The sequence below is a fragment of the Myripristis murdjan genome, chromosome 1 (genome assembly GCF_902150065.1).
Source record: "Myripristis murdjan chromosome 1, fMyrMur1.1, whole genome shotgun sequence".
Taxonomy (NCBI): Eukaryota; Metazoa; Chordata; class Actinopteri; order Holocentriformes; family Holocentridae; genus Myripristis; species Myripristis murdjan.
This window is the reverse complement of record NC_043980.1, coordinates 41,480,273-41,506,099: the sequence shown is the minus strand read 5'-3', so window position 1 is coordinate 41,506,099 and position 25,827 is coordinate 41,480,273. Positions and strand designations below refer to the sequence as shown.

Here is a 25,827-nt window from a genome sequence, read left to right as displayed (position 1 = left end):
TATTTTCTCTGCTTTTGGCTCAGATATGTCACCTATAAAAAAACAAAACCTAACTTTAATTGATGTGGGTGTATTTCTTCTTTTTCTGACACACTGGAAAGAGAGAACACACATTGTCACAAACTCTGTCCCTCTTTTTTTCTCTCCAACAGAAAGCAGATATAGCAGTAGCTCCACTGACTATAACTCTTGTTCGTGAAGAGGTGATAGATTTCTCCAAGCCCTTCATGTCTTTGGGTATCTCAATTATGATCAAAAAACCTCAGAAATCAAAACCAGGAGTCTTCTCTTTCTTGGACCCGCTGGCTTATGAGATCTGGATGTGCATCGTCTTTGCCTATATAGGAGTCAGTGTTGTACTCTTTCTGGTAAGAGGGTATGTCTTGTGTGTGGGTTGGGGACGGGGTGGGGTGGTTGAGGGGGTTTTGTGTGTGTGTGTGTGTGTGTGTGTGGTGGTGGTGGTGGCGGGGGTGACAGTGGGCCTCAGCAAGAACATTCTCATATTTTTTTTAATCTTAACTATGTCTTTTTTATGGCCTCATATGAGTCTGCAATGTTGTCTTCAGCAAACACTCAAACTTCAGAATACTTTCCTAAATGACCCTTGTGAATATGATAAATCCCACCTGCTAGTAAATGAATACATATTCATGAGACATACAAATTAGCATAGGTAGCGCTGCAAGAATGCCGTAGAAGGCAGGCATTAAACTGGAAGTTTCATTCACAAAGATGACCTCCAAGAGAAGCAAGCCATGTTGCTCATCCATGAGTGTATCAGTCATTCATCAGTAGAGGCCTAGATAGTAACCGAAGTTATTTAGTTTTAAAATGTGTACTTTATTATCCCAGTAGTGAATTTTTCCTTGGACTCAAGTGTCCTTGACACTTGAGTGGTTGAGAACCACTGGTTTAGGGAACTGGGCTGATTGTCAAAATTATCATGTGACACGTCCATAGCAGTTGTAAGTTTTGATTGTACCAAAGAGAAAGTTCTGTTTAGGAGAATATTCATTAATGTGATAACTTTTGGGATGACTGCTTTATTGTCGGCTGTATCACAGATGATGAGGAGGGGGAGTAGAGAGACCTGGTTGAGAACTTTGTAGGATGGTGCGAGAGCCACCACCCCCAGTTCAACATTAGGAAGCCAAGGAGCTGGTGGCGGACCTCTGGCACAGCAGAGGTCCCCATTCCATGTTACCATACTGGGGTAGAGAGTGGAGATAGTGGACACTGACAGGTTCCTAGGGTGCAACATAGCAAGAAGCTGGATTGGGCAGAAAACACTGAATGCCAGAACACTCCTTCAACCTGTCCTTCACCAGGCTGCTATGGATGTTCTACCAGTCTGTTGTGGCCAGTTTTATCTTCTTTGCTGTGATGTTTTGGGGAAATGGCATTGGGACTTGCTGGTGAGGAAGGCCAGCTCTTTGGTAGGGATGGAGCTGGACAGTGCTGAGGCTGTGACAGAGAAGAGAGGAGGATGAAAGCTGTAATGGGCAACCCCTCTCATCCTCAAAATGCTGAGTGGAGGCAGCTGAGGGACATTCAGCCACTCATCCAGCCATGTCACCCACTACTCCCTAGTCACTAAGACAGTGACATACACATAATACACTGCTTAACTGTTACTATTACACTTTACCTTCATTTGCACACTGTGACAGGTTTTATATGTGTGCACACAAATAAAGATTTATTTTATTGAATTTATTATTTATGCAAACAGTTAATTTTCGTGACCTTTTTGTGACTTAATAATTTAAATAATATCTTATTTTATTGGTATGTTTTGTTCATACTTCCATGTTTTGGGTCTCAGAATAATAAACACTTAAACACAAATAACCATAATGTCTTGCACTGCACACCTCTGTCAAGTCTCCCTTCATGCTGCTGAAGGCCAACCAATGAATTATTGTGTTCTGCCAGAAAGTACAAATGATTGCATGTCTGCAGCACTTTTCTAGTCTATTAGACCACTCAAAGTGCTTGTTTTGCCTCACACTCAGCTCTTCACACACTGATAGCTGCCATGCAAGGTGTCAACCTGCCCACCAAGAGCGGGTAGGGGTTCAATATCTTGCTCAAGGGTACTTCGGCATGCTCTCAGGAGGAGCCGGGCATCGAACCAGGAACCCTCTGATTACCAGATAACCGCTCTACCTTCAGAACCATACAGATCCAAAAGGCGCCTGTTTGCCCAAAAGCATTTCCTGGAATTTCGACTCCATGGATTCCATACCTTTTACATGGACCTTGATGTATGACCCACATTCTTAACTGTCACTGTAACCACATTCCTTTTTGTGCTGCTGTATTGGACAAGTTTACCCTACGGGGATCAATGAAGGTACATCTTACAAAAAAATTTTAAAACACTGGTGCTATTTAAGTAATTTAAGAACTATGTTGTTCTTACAAATGGTTCTTGTATGAGGCCCAGTGAATGGCCGGACTAAAGCTATCCAAGAGACACAAAAGAACACAAAACATTTTACAATATTCAATGTGTCACTGACTAAATCCTGAGTTATAAATGCTACTTTATGGTTGGAGTATAGAAACAGGGTAGATCTCTATATGCTTCCTATTGTATGGGAATCAACATTGTGCTGCTTCTAGTGAGGCAGTGTGTTTTCATGTAGGTGCAGTGGAACAAGAACTACATGAATGGTTACGCTAAAAATAATGGCTGTCTTATCTTGTAGGTGTCCAGATTTAGCCCATATGAGTGGCAGCTGGAGGAGCCAGAAGATGGAGCATTGCCACTGACAACAGAATCCACCAATGAGTTTGGGATCTTCAACTCTCTCTGGTTCTCTTTGGGTGCTTTCATGCGACAGGGTTGTGACATCTCACCGAGGTTGGCACTGCAGTTACACCAAGTGATATGCGACATGTTTTTATTGGGTTTCATTGATATTTCCATTCTGTCTTTCTATATATGTGTCTGACTTCCTGTCTAACCATAGGTCTCTGTCAGGTCGTATAGTAGGAGGTGTGTGGTGGTTTTTCACTTTGATCATCATCTCGTCCTACACTGCCAATCTGGCTGCTTTTCTGACTGTGGAGAGGATGGTGTCGCCAATCGAGAGCGCTGAAGACCTGGCCAAGCAAACAGAGATAGCATATGGCACCCTGGACTCTGGATCAACCAAGGAGTTCTTCAGGGTATGGATGAATGCAGGGATAGACATACATAAAAGACACAGACATAGAGACTGCCAACAACATTTTTATATTTGTGATTTATTAACACCAGAATTTTACTCTTACTTTGAGAGAGTTTGGAATCTGGTCATTTGAATGCAAATCAGTGGACACCCATGTCCTCGTCCATGTATAGATTCTGCCTCACACTACCAATTTTAAAAGGACCATAGCAGCAATTTTGAATGTTTGGCCTGTTTGGCCAACAATTTGTGGAATCATATTTGTGTAATCAAGAAAATTATCAGCCTTTTTCATTTTTGGTAATATATCCTTGATTTTACAGCTCCCCTGCTTCTCTCTCACTGATCAGACTTTTGCCTTCACTGTTGGCTTTGAGGTTACACTGCCAGCTCTCTGCTGTGTGCTGCCTGAATTTTTGTTTGCAATTCTGGCACAAACGTCTCGTGTGGGCAGTTTTTTTTTATGGATGCATCCCCATTGGCTACTGAGTTTTTGAGTGACAGTTAATGTAAGCGCATTTATCACCATGTCACCACAAAACAACCTTAATGTCTTTAAAACGGAGTACATTTCATTAGATTATCCTAAAACAAACAAAAAAAAAAACCCTAAACCTTCACTCCACCGAGCAGCTCCAGTGGAGCTTCAGTGCAGATCGAAAGTGAGCGTAAGTGCTCAGCGTACTACCCTAGGTAAATACAGGTCAAAGGAAGTTCGAAGTCTCTGAAAGTTAATTTTCATATCATAGAGGAATAAATGGAATCTGAGTGTCTGGATAAAATCTGTCAGGTATGCATGTAAATTATTTATGTATCATTGAGATTTTGACATGGAAAGCACCTCATCCACAGTTTAGACCAACATTTAGGCCCATTGTACCCAATATAGAACTGGTCTCTTTGCCCAGTTGTCTTTATCTTTATGTTCCCAAACAACAATCATGCAGGAAGGAAAACTCAGGTAGCCTGTTAACTTTGTATATGTAGATATGCGCAGGTAACCTCACATTTGTCAACTTGCAATAAACAAATCCAGGAGAGAGAGACAGAAAGAGAGAGAGAGACAGAATTGACTATGCTGAACTGACTCTCCAAAATACAGAATACATGTACTGTATGACTTCATATTGTTTGGATTGCATAACTTAAACAATTATGAAACAATTGCAAAAAATTGCTGAATGTTTTGCAGCCCCCATGGTTAATTTCCCAAGCGACCCAATAAATTTTAACAAAGGGTTACGTACAAGATGTGCTCTACCACCAGGTGGTAGTTTGCTGGAAGTTAGTCTTTTTTCCTGATTAAATATCACTGGCTGAAAGAATTTTACTGATTGTTGGGACTTTTACAAGTTTGGACATTTGGTTTGGACACAGTTTAGGCACACAGATTTGTGCCTAAACTGTGCATATGATAGTTTACATGCAAACTGTGGTATTTATGAACTTGCATTTATACTTGAGAATGTGCGTAAATTTAAGGACAGCTCTGGCCATGCGTATGTGCAGCACCTTGAGGTAGAAAAGGAGAACTGCTAATGAATGGCCACCCACAATAGAGGGGGGACTAACTCAGCAAACTGTAAAGAAAAATGGAGAGAGAATAATTAGAGAGAATAATTGACCATATAAGCAAACACTAAAGAAAAAAGGATTGCTACAAAGAAGAAAGGATGGCTTTATGTTGTCTGTGTATTTATTTCTTATGCATATGCTATAGGCTACACATATTTTTCAGTGTGTTATGCAATTATCACTCCATTTTAGATGGCTGAATAGTTGATAGCTTCGTTCATCAGATAGTGGCAATTAAGCGGCTGATTACATTGTCTTTAAACTAAAAGCCTGTTTTTTTTTTTCCCTAGGAAGCTGTTCTGCTTTCTGATGATGCAGAATTTACAGCTTTTTGAAACCTGTTTCCATGCTGTATTTTTCCCTTTGCTGTCAAGCCAGTGCAGAGAGTCACAAAAAGAATGTTTTATTTTTTCTCCTTTGTGGACCAAGACTTCCATTCCATTGTCTGAAAAGTTATTTTTCGTTCCTGATGTTTAGACAGTGGTGAAAGCTAATGGGACTCAAAATGAATTTCAAAATGTCTTCACAATGTCTTCAGAGTCAATTGTGAATGCAAATATGTGTTGAAATGGCCTGTTGCGAAAGAAACTGCAGATTTCCAGGTTCCCTGACCTTTGGATGCATTCGCTGTCCACAGTTGCTGTATTAGTCATGTATCTGTCTTTGTGCCTTTCTACCTATCTTACCATATTTTCAGCGCTCCAAGATCGCCTTGTTTGATAAGATGTGGCAGTATATGAAGTCAGCAGAACCCTCGGTCTTCGTCAAGAAAACTGCAGAGGGTGTCCTTCGTGTTAGGAAGTCCAAAGGGAAATATGCCTACCTGCTGGAATCCACCATGAATGAGTATATCGAACAGAGGAAACCCTGTGATACCATGAAAGTGGGAGGGAACCTCGACTCCAAAGGCTACGGCATCGCAACTCCGAAAGGATCCCCATTAAGGTGGGTGGATCAGTATAACAATGCTGCCTAACCTGAACAGCCGTGTCCCATTCACATTACTAGCATGCTACCTAGCATACTGTCCACATCCCCACTCGAGACACCCGATTTCACCTCACATTCAAAGTACCCATAACAATATTTACAATTAATGCAATAAGTTTTACAATTGAGTAAACAAAATAGCAAGAATCTGCCACATAAATGGTGTCCAATACTGTTTCGATGCTCAACAGCAAGGCATGAAATGCTAGTTTTTCATCCATCTACTACAGTGGCAGGTGGACCAGCCACTTTTAAGTTCTCAGCAGCAAAATTTTAGAACGGGTTAATTGAACACAGGTTGGCTACACGTTATAGTGGTTAAAAAGTTGACAGCATTTGACTGGCTGTTTGTGTTAATTTCAAGCCCTGCTCAGGAGTATCAAAATATGGGGAGCGATTTAGTCTAGTCCCAAGCCTTTATGCCACGTGGGTGGTGTAGCATGGAAGTGTGGCGGATGGGGCATGGCAGCTTACTCGTTGTTATAATAATCCACCTACCCTGATGACATCATGATAGCGGTTTGTATCATTACCATGGTTGCCACTTCTGGTTGCCAACTAGTGGTGGTTGCCATGACTACCTGGGACTCAGGAAGTGAGGGGGTTAAATTCAAAACTTTTGGAGCTTGCAGGTCTTAAAGAAACAGTTCATCTCAAAAAAAAACAAAAAACAAACAAACAAACAAACAAACAAAAACTCCAAAGGATCTGTACCTTTTGAGTTTCTTCTTGTCAACTTTTTTCTGTTATTAATATAATTTATAACTGAAAGAGTATCTCTCTTCACACAACACTAAAACATGATATTATGGCATGAGCATAAAATTGAAATAATTTACTTCTTTCACCCAAGTTTATTAAAGCTCAATTCAGATTTGATCTAGGGAGGATAATTTGGTGACATAGTTTTTAACAATAGAAACACAGGGAACATGGAGAAAGTGGTACCAGGGTAATTTTCTCAAGTATTTTAAGATGAAAAGATATCCAAAAATGTCACAGTGATTTGGATGACCTGGCTCTTTAAGACTTGGGTTCAGTGTTAAGGGGAGGCTTGTTATCTATGAGAAATGAAACTTTGAGTATAAGCCACAATCTCTTTTCACTTGAACTGCTGAATCTATGAAAAGACCTGCAGGGGTATTTCTTTATGTTTAGTGATATACAAAAGTTAATTGTGAATAGTATTTTCACACAGTTTTGACCCACATGCACAATAATCAAAATTTCAAATTAAGGATTATGGCTTTAACTCTTTCTGAGGTGTGGGTGTGTATTTGTGCATGCGTGTGTTTTATATTAACCATTGTGAGCATAGCATCAAAACAGTGATCTGATGAGCTCAGTCAGTCATTTTCAGAATTCAAACATGTTTTCAAAGCTAAACATACCAGTAGTGATTTGCTTACTGACTGGGCCTTTACACACTACAAGCTAATTTTACATCAGTTGAGAAAACTGGCTGTGTGGAAGCTGTGGTAGTTGTAATGATGCTATCTCCCATACGTTTCCTGATGAAAATAATGTAGCCAATTATAAAATAGTGCTGTGTGAGGTATTTGGGTTAATGACTAAATACACTTTTTCATTTCATAGAGATTTCATGTTGACTGAGAGAAGCTATCGAGCTATCGTCAGCATCTCATCAGTTTGTAAAAATGGCAAGAAAAACGTTACCCTGTTTTCTCCAGGCATCAAACCTCCTGTCCATACCACACATACATCCTCTTATCTAAACACAAATAATGATCCAGATAGCTTGTGTGAGTGTAGCGGTGTGTGTGCATGTGCAGTGCATGCCAGTCACTGAGTTTGTTTCTCATTGTTGTTTTCTGTCTTTCAGCAACCTAGCCTGATGGCAGTCTGTCTCTCTGTCTGCCCTGCAATTCTCTCTCCCTCTTTATTGGCTCTGTCTCCCTACTTGTCTGTCTGTCTGTCTGTCACTTTTTAATTGCAAAAAACATTATGTGCATAATTACAATTGCAGTGAAATATTTTAATTCACAGTTTAACCTAACCGGCATGGCAGATGATATATGCTGATATATGTGGCTGCACTATATCATGGTAGAACCAGAGACGCAAACATGGGATAGGTGATTGGAGTACTCTGATTTGGCACTGTTAATTTCAGTGTAATTGGTATTCACTGAATTCCACTGGGTGGGTAATTTAAGTCGCTTTGGGTTAAAGCATTCCCAAATTAATATCTAAAATTCAGTTTTTCCCTTGTCTCTGCTTTTAGCATGGCCTTACTGTGTTTTTCATGAAGTTGGTACTGTTACAGTTAAGAGTGTATGGTTTTACAATAGTGGTATCAGAGCTGGGTTCAGTTCAATATTTCCTGCATATCTTCAATTTTCAGTCATATGAAACCTACAAAGAAAATGTTTATGTAATTTCACAATCACCTGCAAATGATTTGTAGGTGATATTTGCAACTTCAATAAATAAAAAAAATAGAATGAGCTGAGCCCAGGCCTGGTTCACACACGCTGGCACGACATCATATATTTAGAAGAATAAGAATAATTTTCAGCTTACATTATATGTATTTGATGATCTTGTTTCACTAAATACCACACATCAACTTCTTTTTCACCTTGACTCCTCTCATCTAGAATATTCTTAACATCGGTGCATCAGTGCTCTTAAACTTTTATAACAGTATACGTTTGGTAACTGGGCACCATGACCATTATAACATTTTAGTATTCTGGTCATTTGGAACCAAACTAAGCAATAGTACTGTCCCAGAACATGCTAGTTTTTTCTCCACATGCATTACGCTCTTCCACTCTTGCTCTTCTCCTTGCTCTCAGATGATGACAAGTGGCTGGTGACTCTGTCTGTATCAGAGGTAGCATGTGGTAGTTCTTCCTCTTCCCTAGGCCAACATTAGGGGTTTAGCAATGACAAGCATAATAAAAATTATACTTTCTATATTTCACTTCTCTAAACAAACTTTACAAATATATAAGACATATGTAAAGACAATTAAAAGGGTAAATAAAAACAGACACCAATACTAAATAACTTAAAAACTAGAGGCTATGGTGTCACAATTCAGCAAGGGCCCGAATGCAGACTCACCAGGCTAAGGCAGGAGTGGGCAATAATCAGCAACTTAACTGAAATCTTGCAAAAATGGGTGGTACAGTCTGTTCCAGAGGTAAAAACCAGCAATCAGATATAACAGGCTACAGTACCAGAACATTTAGCAGAGGGTTAAATCAGGCAAATAGGCACAGGTCAAAAATCCAGAAAAAATAAATAAACAGGCAGGTGGGATAGGAAGCAGGTAAAGCACAAACTACGATCTGGCAAACAAACAAGGAAACTGGTTTAAATACTGGAGGTACTGAGCAGAATCACGACAGGTGTGTGGCAGAATGAGCGAGCTAACAACTGTAATACAGGGGAGTGGCAGTTGGTGTGGCAAGTATATGTGTAAGCTGCAGGAGGGTGGAAGTTATGATGAGCAGGAAACTTGAGCAGAGCCCATGACACAAAGAAAATTTGTCTGCTTGCTTCAATTTAAAAACTTACAAAACTGACTTCATTAATAAACATTCAAAGGTCTTCACAATTTGATAGTTGGAGTTTAAGTAATTTTCAAGATCAAGATCAACTTTATTGCCCCAGAGAGTGGGAAATTTGTGTTGGATTTCTACTCATGCTCCATACCCATAAAAACAAAAAAGTTGCAGTGAGGCAAACCCCGCGCAGAGCTAGTCTGAACCAGCACCACCCGAGGGGCTCACAGTTTGGTAGTTTGGCAGACCGACGTGCGCTGAGATAGGAGTGGCGTTGCAGCAGGGGGAAGTGTCGACAGATTCAGCTTGGCGCAGTGACAGTTTCGTGCCAAAAGGCTTCGCCCAAAGCTCGCCATCTGAAACCAGGTCTACTTGCAGCCGGCGCAGTGGAAGTTTGGCTGACCGGCGCGCAGTGCGCACACGTCACCAAAACCTCACAATCAGCACAAACGGTGCCAATCTCCTTTGATCTGACATCAGATGTGATGGGACAGTCGATATGGAGATAAATTTATGTGCTGATTGAGATAGTAGCATTGAATAGTGTTTTTTGTGGGTGTTTATTGCATTGTTCATGTGCCTGACATTCTGGACACCTGCCTGTGAGGTTTTGGTGACGTGTGCGCGCCAGTCAGCCAAACTTCCACTACACCGGCTCTGCCTCGCCTGCAGCAGTAGACCTCCATGTCAATTGTGTGAGCGCATTTTAAGGTGAGGACAGGGGCTCATTTGATTGGTTTAAAGTGAATTGGCTGTGTCAAACCCGCTCCACACCTTCTCTCCTCCCTTCCGCCGATAGGAGGAATGGTGCAGTACTTGCACCACCGCGCACGGCTTGCCAAACTTGCAACATCCACCTGGCAACACCCAGTTGGCGAAGCGCAGCTGCGCTGCACCCCGCCTCACCCGGTCTGTGAAACCTAGAGCCCACGGAAGTATTGTAATTGTAATAATAATGATAGGATAATAATCACACGCTCACTATTAACCGAAGGTCCTCTCTAGGTCCTATTGCCAGCGTGTATTAGTCATAGAAAGTGAATTGGGTAGAATTTGCAATGTGTAGGGAATTCTAGCATTACCAGTGCACCTGCTGGCAGCCATCTTTGAGGAACTGATGAAATAACTGTATTGAGACTTCCATTGTGACAAAACAAGCACCTGGCCATTTGAGGGTGGATCTTTCTGTCATGGTTATGCACATCTCACAGCAACAATGAGGGGCTTAATTCAATTCATTAGATGAATGATAGCTAAATTAATCCTGATTAGCTGCATTGTTGTTTTTAACAAAGTTATTCAAAGCCACAATTGCCTTACCTTATCTTGGAGTTGAGTTGAGTGGAGCTTTACATGAAGTAAGGATAACGAGAGTAACAAACTCTCCTGCCAACATGGTTACATCACTGAACACATACAGCTGTTTTCTTGGCAAGGAGAACTCTTGATTTACTTTGAACCAAATGCCTATGCTGGTTCTACCCCACTAGCTGGTTCCTAGAATGTTTTGGGAAAGGAACAGGTTGAAGGGATGATAGTAATGGTGCATGAGTGCAGGGACACCAGACTAATTGTATGTGGTAGCTAAAGTATTTCTAGGTGGCTGCTGGGGTGTCTTTATGGAGTTGCCAGGATGTTCCTAGATGGCTGCTAATTTGTTGCTAGGTTAATTATAGATGGTTGCTAAGCTTATAACGTGGTTGGCAGGGTATAAGTGGTTGCTAGGGTATTCTGGGTCTATTCTGACTTAAAAATTTGTCAAGTCATTATGCCAGCAAAAAAGCCAGTCTTAATTGTCTGCCTAATAAAACAGCCAGAACCAATATTTGTCAGTTTATAGTCTGGAAGTCTGTGATCACTGCGATCACATCAGCAACTTGTTGCTAACATTCAGTCATCATTCCACTTTGATTTTGGATGATGTGTGACATACTAAGTATAAACCTACGAGTGATTACAGAGCATATAGCACAAAGCAAAGTCCAATGATTTGCTCTGCTTGTAATCCTCCCGTTTACTGTCATATAGGCAGTGTCATATATTAAATTCTCAATATGTTTCTGATCTTCCATTATAACTGAATCAGCTGTTATATTTGATGGAACTGACTTTAGGAAGAACAACGAATGTGATGATGACATTGACAATATAGCTTTAAGTATAATACAAATGTCATTGTGACAGACAATAAAATGTGATTGTTCCCAGTGGCAGCCACCACAAATTGCAAAACTATAATCTGACCTTACAGCAGGGCAAGACAAATGCAGGGGCAACTGCTGCAGTAACCATGGTAACCACTATACACCACATAAGTATTCCATCATTTGTCAGCGAGAGCTTTGTAATCTGCATTAAAGAAGTGCAGAATCTCTTTGGATTGAGGAAAGTTAAAGGTGGAATGAGTAGGATTTCTTGTTTTAGGTTTGTAAACACAACATTCAGGGCTCTAGTTTCGCAGACCAGGCAAGGCGGGGGCACAGCGCACCTGTGCTTCGCAACTGGGTGTGGCCAGGTGGATTTTGCAAGTTTGGCACGCCGTGCGCGCTGGCACAAGTACTACGCCATCCCTCCTACTGGCGGAAGGGAGGAGAGAAGACGTGGAGTGGGTTTGACACAGCCGATTTGTGATTTTTTATTTTTTTGAAAACAGGGACAAGGTACAGAAGACATTAACCCAAAAGGGAGAGATGCACTGTACAAGGCTGTAGCCCTAAAGCTAATTTCCACCCATAGTCCCTGGACAAACAAATATACAATCATTAAAATATTGTAAACTAATAAACCATCAACCATAGTTACTTACAAAGCCCTGCCAGACTGATGTTAACTGATGTTAACAGCACATATCAGTGAAAATGTTTGGGGAAAAAATATTATTTCCCAGCCCATTAAATCTGAACTAACTATCCAGTTAATACAACCATGTATTCCATGTATTATTAGCTGCTTCATAACCCCTGGAATTGCTGTCTTTAACTCTACATGAGTTTATGTTAACAAACAGAAGATATCTATGCTGTTGCCAGTGGCGTGCACAGGATTTTTGAAAGGCAGGAGTGAAAATGAAAAAAAGGGCACTCTCCCTAGGGGGGGGGGGGGTCTGGGGGCATGCTCCCCCAGGAGAAAATTTTTGAAAGTTGTACATTTAAATCCATAAATCTGGTGTCTTTTGAAAGCAAAATCAAGCTAGATAGAATAACAGTGGTGCTCCGACCTATAGGTCTAGGGCTATATGAAAATACAGGTGCAAAAAAAAACCTCATGAATTGCAACTCTACTGTGACCAAATAGATAGATAGATATACTTTATTGATCCCAACCAGGGAAATTCTGGTGTTCCAGTAGCAACATTAGAAACATATAATAAAGATAAATAAAATAGACTAAAGGCTAAATATATACTATAAAGACTATAAAGACTAAAAACTAAAAATATACATGAATGAATATGAAATGAAATATACAGATGGAATTAAGTATATACATGATTGCATAGATAAGGAGAGTTAGTATGAAACCAGGAAACCAAGAACCAAGTGGCAGAACCCGACGCCCGGTACTGGGATTCAGGAACTAACTGACTTGATTCGACCTCTTAAGGAATCACCACTTCCCCTCCAGTCTGAAAAACAGTGTGAATGTATATTAACCTAGGATGTAATATATAGATAATAAATAATAAATAAACAGTTAAGGTGCTGGGTAATGGATAATAAATAAACAGTTAGGGTGCTGAGTGGTGGCTTAGGTGCTGAGTAATGGAAATAGCAGCAGCAGCATTTTCAACCAGAGGGCACTTAAGCGTGGCATTTTCAGCCAAGAGGCCACCAGGGGTACAGCGTTTTCAACCAAGAGGGCACTTTAGCGCGACATTTTCAACTAGGAGGGCATTTTAGCGTGGCATTTTCAACCAAAAAAAAAAGGGCACTTTTATGCACGATTTTCAACCAGGAGGGCACCCCTATGCACCAACCCCCCACCCCCAACTCCCCGTGCACACCACTAGCTGTTGCTAATGGTCAGTACAATTTGAAATAAACTTATTTTGTAATTAATGCCAAAAATTGATAAATGTACTAGTTAAGTTTATTTTATCGACATCAACATTACAATAGCGTTGGAACTGCAATATGCAATTATGCACAAACACCAGATGCACTGCATTTAGTGTTTATAGCAAAATGCTAATTTATACAGCTAACAAGTAATCCAGATTATACTATGCTAATATGTAATTATGATCATAAAATGCCCAGCCTGCTATGTACAGATTCATATAAACTGTAATCTGATCTGACAAAGTGATATGAGTGACTGAATGGCTATGTTAGTACTTAATTAATTTGATGTTTCTCAGTGTAATAGCAGTAAATGGTGATATTTGCGTGTATTAATGTGTATTAATTTCTGATTATTATTAGTTTGCATAAGGATAATCAAGTCAGCTTATGGTGTTTTAGCCTGATATTGTTGTCATTGCATCCAGAGTTATTAAGTAGTATATGCTGAAATTCTAATAACCATCTTTCAGGACCTAATAGGGACTCTTACGCTGCTGGCAGGTGGAGCCCAAGGATGGCCATGTAGATATGTCCACATATTCATTTATCCATAACTCCTTCCGTCCATTCAGCAATGTAGTTGGCATATTCTTGCTCCCCACAGGACGAATCCTGTCAGTTATGGTGCATTCATGTCCTGTCTTTCTAGCACCACTAACATGCAAACACAGTACACAGTATCTCAACATCCATTTTGACAAGAAATTTAGTGAGCACATTCATGCTACCCAGAGGATGAACCATGTCAGTTTTACTGTCCCTGTTCTTCTAGCACCAACCTTTGGCTAAAATACCAATTTTGATATTTCAGAATGTATTGGGAAGATGTCCATAAAAATCGGTGAGCACATTCATTGTGCTACCCTTCTATCCAAGAAATCACATAATCTATTTTAATCAGTGGATATTTGGCGAGTGCTTTCATGCTCCACATTGGAGATTTCCTCTTGATTTTGGTACTACTACGAACTATTGGTAATGGCACCTTTTGGCTAAATTGTCAGGTTTTAAAACCTAAAATCAGTTGGGCAGATTTCCATGAACTTTGGTAAGCACATTAAGCATGCACCCTGGTGACTTTAGTGACCTCATGAAATTTTCTTTAGCTTCACTCTCTAGACAAACATTTGACTCCATTCTATATGTATTTAAATGTAATGTATGGATGGCCATGCAGTTGGCTAAATGTGGTTAGGCTTACCAGAGAATGAATGCTATTGACTGTGGTTGAGCCCATTTCCGAGTCAACTTGCATTGTAATCACAACACATGAAAACATTAGGTTTTATGACTACATTTATGCTCCTACAACACTCTCCCCATTTAATCATCCTGTAAGTTTTGGTAACCTCCTGACATTTTTCTAGCACCGTCCTCAACCAAATTTATATATCCCCACTTCCACAGCTTGCCTTCCCCCATCATATGCCACACCAGTGGGGCACCACCAGTTGAACTCATGATGAGTTTGTGCTACAATTTTAACTTCTACCTCACCAAAGTTTGTGTGTGAACCTGCTATCTATTTAAAGGAAAATTTTAAATATTTCTGACCTTGGTCTAATTATCCTAACATTTGACATCATGCTGATTGATCAAATCTTAGTTTCATGCCAACCAATAGCAACAACCAGGTGGTGCTAGGCTGCAAGAGGGACCACTAAGGAAATATGAGCTAGTCATATTTGTAAACGTATATGTGCTCCCTAAATAAAAGGAAGCTAAGAGCAAATTCTAACATGATTACTTCTGTTGACCACTCATGGAAATAGATTTTTGCTGTGATGGGGACCGGTGAGTTCTTAATATCTGTGTGGTTGCCTGAAGAAACACATGTGTGTACTAGTTGAGAGATATTGCAATGTTAACTGTGAGGGTTATCCAGCAGGTTGAGCTTGGCTGCTTGGAGATGTTAGTGCTAATGCAAATGAGCTTGCTTCTCAAAAATTCCAGCTGTCTCCTTTCAATGTATCTGTATCTCCCAATGTTAAAAGTTTATGCTAATGTGCAAACCACTAGGAGTCATCCACCAGATTACGAGGGGGATCATGAGCTTATGGTAACAAGCTAACTGCTAACAGCCACTGTGTTCATGTAGAAACGCGGTGAACCTGGCGGTGTTAAAGTTGAACGAGCAGGGGCTGCTGGACAAACTGAAAAACAAGTGGTGGTATGACAAGGGAGAGTGCGGCAGCGGAGGAGGGGAGAGCAAGGTTAATACACACACACGCACACACACACACACACACACACACACAGACACACACGAACAAACACTAAAACACACACATAGTGAGGTAATGTAGGTAACACTGTGTGACAGGGGTAAGCAATCAGAGGAAGCAGCAAAGTAACAACAACACAAAATCAGAGCGCAGAGTAACAGAGTTACACTGGGCTGCTGTAGCTTTCCACATCAATAAATATAATAATTTATTTCATAATATTCATAAATAATAATTGATTAATATTTTATTTGTTTATACGCAATTCATAATTCATTCAGTATTTACTACCTGACCAACAGGTGGCACAGTTGTCTATGCTACTTCCTCTAGCGATGCACTGCAGCCCATCTGGTTGAGGTCAGTGTACAGGAATGGCAAGGCTAGGATCAGATGACCTCAAACCAAATAGTTGCAGCAGTGCTTATCGCCCCCTCCTGGCCAGGAGGAGAGCCATTGATGAAATGAGTTTGTACGACCTAGGCAAACTCTCTATCTATGGCTCTAGCCTGGATAGCAGCTGGTGCGAATATAGCACAAAGGCTTTTCAGTGCAGTGCCTCTCATTCTCTGTCTCAGGAGCCAAGCAGAAGAGCCCTAACATCCCTTCAAATTCATCACAGCAGCCGTAAACCTAATGTGCATAGCTTTAGCCCTCTCTTTTAACCATGCTTTACCCAGTTCACACAACCACTCCCTCTGTCCAAGCAAAATTAGACACACTGGTGCACTTTCGGACAACATACTGACCTGTATAATACATGGACACCAGGAACTAATCTGTTTTAATTAACTTTATCTTGTTAGTCTTGAATGGTGGTACAGTGAGAAAATAAAGAAATGGTCTGTAGTAAGCATAACTCTTGGGTTATGCTGTTAGACCAGTAAACTTTTTTTAAACCAGCATATGTAAACATATTACAGGCTTTTAACCTTTGACCATAAATTTAATATGTAATAATAATAATATTTAATGATAATAATAATAGTTAACGGTTCTTCTTATTATATTATTCAATATAATAATTTTAATTATTATTAATATTCATCATGCTCCTAAGTTTTCTCCCCTAAAGTAAACCAACTACACATGTTGGAAGCAAGTTTTAGTAATTGTCCTTTTAATCATATCAGCATATTTAGTAACATTAACAGAAACAGAAAACAGAAGTTTTCCTCTGTGTTTTCTTGAGACAGAAACACTGATAACACCCCAGCACTCAATCTTTAATCCCTCTGTGGGCCCTGCGTTGGTCCCCAGACCAGAGTTTGAGAACTGCTGCTCCACTAATAACATAAGATAACATTGATAATGATGTTATTTATGTTATTCCCATTGAAGAGTGCCAGTAAACCTTGCGGTATTGAAACTGAATGAGCAAGGAACCCTAGACAAGATGAAAAACAAGTGGTGGTACGATAAAGGAGAGTGTGGCTTCAAGGACTCCACAAGTAAGGTTAGTTCTATATGTAAAATCACGTTAAAAACACACTGTCTGTCTACACATTTCACATACACAGCAATTACTTATAAATGTGCATGGATATAAATCCACTTCAAAACACTGCCTACACATTTAACATATACAATAAGGTCAATGCAAGCTTAATAAATGTAACTTAAAGTGTCTTTTGCTCAAGTCTTATACAGTGAGTTTAATGTAGATAAGATAATATTCAATGGTGGTATGATAACAAAGGTTGTAACTCTGTTAAGGTTAGCTGAAAACCTCATCAGAAATATAATTTCACTCACTGTAGTTTGGCACGGTAACATTATGGTTTTCTGTCTGTCTGTTGTCAAGCTGCCTGTCTGTTTGTTTTCTGTCTATCTGTGTGTCTAACACATTGTAAAGTTAGTGTATGTCACTCAGAAAACTCAGGGCTCTATTTTAATGATCCAAGCACACAGTTTGAAGAGCATGGCACACATGCATTTAGGGTGTGTCCAAGTCCACCTTTTTTACAACCCTTTCAAAAGGGTTGTAATTAGTCTCCTCATTTATCATGGCGGTGTTTTGGTTGGAACATACAGTAAACCAATCAGAATACCCAGATTTCCCATTCCCTTTAAAGGCTATGTGCGCTTCCACCTTGGTGGATTCCTATTATAATGGTGGATTTTCCAGGACAGAGGGAAGGTTTCTCTGCTGATCTGCTCGTGCACACAAGTGCGTGAGCAACAGCAGCATTCCATCAGAGCTACCTGAGGTGAAGCAGGATTCCTTGTGTGTGTAACAAGGCATCCCTATGTGCATAAAGGCATCTCTATATGTGAAACAAACAGAGTATATGCGCGTTATCATGTGTGTAGGTAGGTGCGCATTATTATCTTTAGTTGTTCTGTTATCTTGACGCCACTGACTTCAGACCTGTTTTTTTTTTTTTTTTTTTTTTTGGTCAATTGCGCACTTGCTTTTAACTGTTTCAAGATAGCAATGCGCCTTTAATCTACACTATAGTGCAGCCTTACATGTATAATACAGTACACACAGTAAGACTATGATCAGTGGTGCTCTGGCAGCATTTTTCGCAATGTTAATATGTGTAACACAGTACAAAAATATGGAAAAATATGTGAATCACTGTACAATGACTGAGCCTAAATATGCATATGACTCAACAAGAATCCATTGTCCATACTTTAAAAAGGTTGTTCGTCAGGGTGGCAGATTTCAATAATTGCATTTACATTTCTACTTTTCTGGTAGTTTTCAGTTTTTTGTAGCTAATTATGTGCTAATTTTCTGGCTAATTTTTCAATTAGAAGTTGAGTGAATTTGCTTAGGTTTCAAAGGTTTAATTGCTTATTTATTTTTTGTTTTTATATTTTATTTTTCCTGTGACAAATGAATTTAAGTGCCCCTCTTCTGAGACATAAACTTGGCAAAGCGAACACTACATAGTTCTTTTCCCCTCTCATCCTTTCACAACCTTTCATGAAACAGTCTTTTTGCTAGGCATTTCTGTTTTTTTTTTATTATTATTTTATTGGTTGCTGTCTTTTTACCGGGACTTTTCACGTCAATTTTTTATTTAATCAGCCACCATGTCTGGGGAACTAAAAAGAAAAACTACCTACCACTGCAAATGTTCATCTGCATTTGATGGGTGCTGGGTGCTAATTCGCCAAACTGTTGGTAGTGTACAGGGGCGGACTGGCCATCTGGACGTTCTGGAGAATACCAGAACGGCCGGTGCTGCCAGCCAATCGGCCGGCCGGCCAGTCTTTTTTTTTTTTCTCCCCTTTTTGCTTTGTCGACTTATCGATCACGGAATCGCAGAATTAGCCAAATAAAACAGAATCTATTTTTAACGCGGAATTTGACATAATAACAACTGCACCGGCACCGCACAAGCCAAAAGGCAGAGAAACTTTCCAGCTACAGCAGCACACTGACATAGATTGTGTAACAAAGTGAAGAGTTGCCACTCCGCTCTATTTTCACTGGCTAACAGCAGCACACTGGCTTAGCTTGTCTATTCAGAGAAGAGGTATCACTTTGGCTTATTTTTCAATCTGTGTAATCACAGGCAGGCGTAAACATCTACTCCTTCAAGATAATTTATTATGTTATACAACTCATAAATATACACTAACACTACATACCGAGTATTATGTTATACAACTCATAAACATACACTAACACTACATGTTGGCATATATGCTTATTTATGAGCCAGTCTTACAGTCTTGGATAATTAACCTTTTTAGTGGACGCTTCTGCCTGGCTGGAGCGTCTTCACCATTGATGTCACTTGTCATAACGTGATGTTCAGCTCAACTTCCGTGGCATCCTCTAAATTGAACAGTATAAGCTGCAGACATGGCACTGTTCTTGTGGAAGCTCCTGATGACAGCTTTGCCTTTGAAACTCAGAGTCTGTTGCATTGACAAGAGCCCATTGAAAATACAGTGATGACAGTGATATGATTTTGAGCTATTCAGTAATTGTGATTCTTTTATATTCATGATAAAAACAAAACGTACTCAAATTAGCATACTGTATTCACCAAACTTTGCAGAATAAGAGCAGAAAATTTACCTCCATACATTCAGTTAATTTTCTGTCTCCTCTACTGCTTAGATGTCTGGAATGTTGTCAGAGCTGATACAGATTGTCCTAAATTTTGGATTGAAGAAGGGAGTAATGCCCAGAAGCTCTTGTGTGGCTGGTCCACTGTGTTTATTGGGCATGTAATGGAGTATTTTTTATTGTTTTGGTACTGCAATATTATTGTACTTGGCGTCTTCTGCAAAAGTGGATGTGAGATATAGGAGAGCTTTATTACAGCTCCTTGGATGGAAAAAAACACAGAAATGTGGGGAGGGTGCAGCTAAACCGTACTCCCATCCACCAACAAATAATGTGATTTTATTTACAATTATATTCAACTTTAAAGTAATGGCATTTTTATACATTACATTCACACATACATACACATAATAACCCATACACAATAACACACTCACACACCTATATAACAATCAAGACCACACAAATACATACACGTAACTTCCCCCCTTCCGACATCCCTGTCGTGTATTTAGTAAAAAAGGGGGTCGTTGGTGTAAAGTTAAAATCACTTTATAGGCGTAACTATCAAAATAAAGTCAACAATACTCCGGAGCTCCCCTCTGCACGTCTGCCCTAGCACGCCATCATACCGGAAGTCCTCTTTCTCATAGTTCCTATAGATTTTTCATTTGGATGCCCCTCTCTATCATCACTGTGACTTTGGAGATATTTTACAACATTCTTCAATGTAAACTTCCTAGAGATAAAATTGTGCATCTTGCAGTGTATATGCCAACAGGTCTCACTGTGTATCTAACTATAGATGATGGGCTTACATCTACTGTATAGCTAATACATTGCGTGTGTAAGTGTCATTTTGGTATGACTTCTTCTCATTTTTGCTGTTCTTCAGAAGGCTTTTGACATTGTTGAAATCATTGTTGAAAGCAGTTTAGGCTAGTTTCACTTTCAGTCTCAGATGACACACTGTTGTGCAGCTGGGCCAACAAGGAGAACACGGAGGATGTCAACTTTATCTGGTACGGATAAAGAACTTTTGATGAGTACGAGTACTATTCGCTTCATTGTTTAAATCAAGAGTTGCTTGTTGCTCGTCAAGCTATTTTAAAGTTGCCTCCCCAACACTTAAAATTTGTTACACGATGGTGTTTGCACCACAAGGCAAGGTTTGTTTTATCACCTGAAATGCAACCACAAAGTGGTCTGTGACCAAACAATACAAGGAACAAGAAAAACACAAAAAAGTAAAGTCCCCGAGACCTTTCCACTGCAGTCTAAATACTAAATTATAGTTACAGTTCTAGGAAATCCACTGTTAAAAAGACAATTGGAAAAACAGTTCAGCACATGCTGTTTCAAAAGTTAATTTTGTTAATTAAGTAATCTCTTTAAATAATTGTGATCTCAGTATTGACCAAAATAAATAATGATTTTTTTGTATTTTTTTTTTTTTATAATTGAGCAGCCCTACTTTATGAGTAGACTCAGCTTTTCTTGCTTGTAGCTCGTGGTGATAGATTTCAAATGATTGAGAGCTAAAAAGACATAGCCACCATCCTCTCAATTTGAACAAGAAAGCACAACTCGTTAATGGTCCCTATAATTCCGTAAAAGTCTTCAATAGTGTAGCTGAAAATTGCTTCAGAGAGCCAAATACTCACTAGATCTTGTACAGCTGGAAGAAAGTGGGGGATTCAAGGTTATCAGAGCCTCCTTGAAATTGAAGTCGTCCATGATTCTCCAGGTCTGTACAGTGCATTCAGAAAGTATTCAGACCCCCTTCACTTTTTTCACTCTTGTTATTTTGCAGCCTGATGCTACAATCGTTTAAAATAATTTTTTCTCTCATTAATCTACACTCAGTAGCCCATAATGACAAAGTGAAAGGAGAATTGTAGAAATGTTTGTAAATTTGTTAAAAAGAAAAAACTGAAATATCACATTATTATTCAGACCCTTTACTCAGTACATAGTTGAAGCACCTTTGGCAGCAATTACAGCCTCGAGTCTTTTTGGGTATGACACAACAAGCTTTGCACACCTGGATTGGGGGATTTTCTGCCATTCTTCTTTGAAAATCCACTCAAGCTTGGTCAGGTTGGATGGGGACTTCGGTGGACAGCCATTTTCAGGTCTCTTCAGAGATGTTTGATAGGGTTCAAATCAGGGCTCTGGCTGGGCCACTCTAGGACATTCTTGGCTGTATGCTTAGAGTCATTGACTATGTTTACATGCATGCCATATTCCGATTCGGGTCAATATTCCGGTTAAGGTAATTTTCCAAATAAGGTGTTTATATGCGCTGTGGCAACTGGAATATTCCATTTACATGTTACTTGGCATATTCCCATGTTTCGGTGTTTTCCACGCTCTTATGTAATGCAACACTCAACCTGCGGGGGCAGCAGTATGCATATATGTGTCTGATCTGCCGGAAATACAGAAGAAGAAGAAGCTGTCGCTATTTCTGTGTTTTCTGATATACTCCATGATATTTAAGTCTTTCATTAGCTGAAGGCAGACTATAGTCTCCTCCTCACTCCAAAAATGCTGCCTCTTGCTGCTTTTTGCCATGTCGTTCTCCCCGCTTGCAGTAACCATAGCAACAAAGACGCCCCAGGATTCATTGTGAATCGAGCATCCGCAGACGTAACTGAACGGGGCATATTTCGGTTGAGGTGTTTACATGGCACAGTATTCTCATTAGAACAGGCATATGCCAGGGGTCTTATTCGGAATTTTCTCCAACCGGAATATGACCTTGATCGGGTTCAGTATGTGTTTTCATGACTCATGCGTAACTGGAATATTGCGGATATTCCGAATAATACAGGAATATGGTGTGCATTTAAACGTGGTCATGTTGGAAGATGAACCTTTGATGCTGCCACCACCATTCTTCATTGTTGGGATGGTATTGGGCAGGTGATGAGTAGTGCCTGGTTTCCTCCAGACATAACGTTTGGAATTGAGGCCAAACACTTCAGTCTTGGTTTCATCAGACCAGAGAATCTTGTTTCTCACAGTCTGAGAGTCCTTCAGGTGCTTTTTTGCAAACTCCAAGCAGGCTTTCATGTGTTTTGCACTGAGGAGAGGCTTCCGTCTCGCCACTCTGCCATAAAGCCCAGATCAGTGGAGGGCTGCAGTGATGGTTGTCCCTCTGGAACTTTGTCCCATCTCCACACAGGATCTCTGGAGCTCAGTCAGAGTGACCATCAGGTTCTTGGTAACCTTTCTTACTAAGGCCCTTCTCCCACGATTGCTCAGTTTGCTCTTGGGAACCTTCAGTGCAGCAGATTTTTTTGTAGACTTCTCCAGATTTGTGCATTGCAACACTCCTGTCTCTGAGCTCTGCAGGCAGTTCCTTTGACCTCATGGCTTGGTTTTTGCACTGATATGCATTGTCAGCTGTGAGGCCTTCTACAGAGAGGTGTGTGCCTTTCCAAATCATGTCCAATCAATTTAATTTACCACAGGTGGACTCTAATCAAGGTTGAGAAACATCTCAGCAACCATCAAGAGAAATGGGAGGCACCTAAGCTAAATTTCAAGTGTTGTTGCAGAGGGTCTGAATACTTATGTCAATGTGATATTTCAGTTTTTCATTTTTAATAAATTTGCAAACATTTCTAAAATTCTGTTTTCACTTTGTCATTATAGGGTACTGAGTGTAGATTAATGAGAGAAAAAATGAATTTAAACAATTTTAGCATCAGGCTGCAACATGACAAAAGTGAAAAAAGTGAAGAGGGTCTGAATACTTTCTGAATGCACTGTAGATTAGGCGTCTGATCAGGAGGTTGTTTGTGACAGGATACTGTGTTAGTCTCTATTCTGTATTCAGATCCCCATTAGCTTCCACATATGGTTGCTAGTCATCCTGGTGGTCCACTGTTGCAAGCTGGTGCACCCATGGGTCTCACTGCACTGTGATGTTGTGAATGCGCTTAAGACACTGGAGGTCAGAGTAATGTGTTCAATGGTGTGGCAGTTGCAATAGTCCTGACATCATTCAGTTTGTAGATGGTTGTCACACCCATCTTATCTGTATTACAGTTTTTCTCCATTGGTTTGGCTCATTTCTTGAAACAGAAATTACATTCTCAAAACTTCAAGATCATTTGGCAAAACAGTCTTACAGTTCAGCACAACACCATAGCTCACTTGCAAAAGCTCATATCTCTCCCAAAACTGTTCACTCATGCTTCAAAACTAAATTCCTTTCCCATATAAATAGTCAGTGCCCCCAAAATGAGAAAGATCCTTCTCAATTGCTTTGGCTCATTTCTTGAAACAGACCGGACGTGCTCAACACTCTTGGTGCTTTGCCAAAATAACCTGGATGGTTCAGCACAACACCATGGTTCACCTGCAAAAGCTCATATCTCTCCCAAAACAGTTCACTCATGTGTCAAAATGAAGTTTCCTTCTCATATCAATAGTCAGTGTCCCCAAAATGCATCGTCCCTTTGGCATTGTGTAAGCACTGCAAGTCAAAATGTTTAGATGTTTTGTCACTATGGCAGAGGACCATTGAAATATCCCTCATGTCCACCTCTCAGTCTTAGCCCAGTCCTTCACTGACAGTGGTTATTGTACTATTTATTTATTTATTTTTGTCTAGCTAACAGAATACAATTGTGTATAAAACTGAATACATACATATATATATCATCATATCATCATATGTATATATACACTACTCACAAAAAGTTAGGGATATTTGGCTTACGGGTGAAATTTTACGGAAAATGTAAAAAGTTCACGCTACAGAGATATTATATCATGAAAGTAGGGCATTTAAGTAGAAGCATACACTGGTGATTTCCTCATCTCAAACAATTTCTTGAAACAAAAGCCAACAACAGTGGTGGATATACCACAACAAAAAATGTCAGTGTTTCAATAACTTGTCATGTGCCCTTGAGCATCAATTACAGCTTGACAACGACGTCTCATGCTGTTCACAAGTCAACTTATTGTCTGCTGAGGCATGGCATCCCACTCTTCTTGAAGGGCGGCCCTCAGGACATTGAGGTTTTGGGGTACAGAGCTCCGAGCCTCTACACGGTGACTCAGCTGATCTTATAGGTTTTCTATGGGATTCAGGTCTGGAGAAAGTGCAGGCCACTCCATTTGAGGTACCCCAGTCTCCAGCAGCCGTTCCCTAATGATACGACCTCGATGAGCTGGAGCATTGTCGTCCATGAAGATGAAATTAGGCCTGTGTTGTTCATGCAGGGGCACAATGACTGGATTAATGATGTTATTCAGGTAGTATGGGCTTGTCACTGTACCATTCACAAAGTGTAGGGCAGTTCTGTACTGACTAGACTCACCTGCCCACACAGTAACACCACCACCACCAAAGGCTCGTCTGGTGACAACAGTGGCTGATGCATAGGGCTCTCCTTGACGTCTCCAACATCGTTGGCGGCCATCATTTCTGCTCAACATGAATCGGCTTTCATCAGAGAACAGCACTGAGGCCCACTGGTCCCTCGTCCAGCGTAAATGCTCCCTGGTCCATGCAAGACAATGACACCTGTGCCTGGTGGTGTGGTCAGGTACCCTTGCAGGTCATCTAGCACGCAGACCATGCTGATGTAAACGGTTTCGAATGGTCTGACGTGACACTTGGGTGCCTCTCACCTCCCTTAAACGTGCCTGGAGTTGAGTGGCATTCATCATCTGGTTCCGTAGGGCACTGTTCACAATGAAGCAGTCATCAGTGTGGGATGTGGCCAAAGGACGTCCACTTCTATGCCTTTCTGTGACTCTTCCAATCTCTGTTGCAACCTGCTGATGACACTCTGTGACACTCTAAGCTCAGTGGCCACTTCCGTCTGAGAACATCCTGTTTGAAGCCTTGCAATGGCGAGGTGCTGCTGATCAATTGTTAGGTGTCGTCTTGGTCTCATGATGTCAAAATGTGAACAGCATGATGAGGAGGACTGTTTAAATACCAATTCTAATTGAACCAGGAAATTTATTGGTCGATTCATGGATCAAACACCTGATGTGAATTTTGCCGTTAAACTCCTTGTTAGAGAACAGCAACTTGTGCAAAAAGTACTGAAACACTGAACAGTTGGACATGTGCATTCAAAAGTTTACAGAAGGTCACATTAAGTTCACCTGTAAAGGTTATAATGCATTTTAAGTTCATCCTGAAATTTCACCCGAAAGCCGAATATCCCTAACTTTTTGTGAGTAGTG

General features: G+C 40.3%; 1 protein-coding gene across 3 annotated transcripts in view; it reads left to right on the top strand.

Moving 5' to 3' along the window:
* Positions 1–25,827, top strand: part of LOC115369722 (glutamate receptor 2-like) — a 134,083-nt gene that overhangs the window by 95,875 nt on the left and 12,381 nt on the right. For 2 of the 3 annotated variants that reach the window (XM_030066502.1, XM_030066425.1), the window contains exons 13-17: positions 153–368; positions 2,715–2,869; positions 2,979–3,177; positions 5,452–5,699; positions 15,443–15,557. In XM_030066502.1, coding sequence (XP_029922362.1) covers positions 153–368; positions 2,715–2,869; positions 2,979–3,177; positions 5,452–5,699; positions 15,443–15,557 — 933 coding nt within the window. Of the gene's footprint in view, positions 1–152; positions 369–2,714; positions 2,870–2,978; positions 3,178–5,451; positions 5,700–15,442; positions 15,558–16,910; positions 17,026–25,827 lie in introns of all 3 variants that reach the window. The other variant, XM_030066585.1, reaches the window with a different exon arrangement.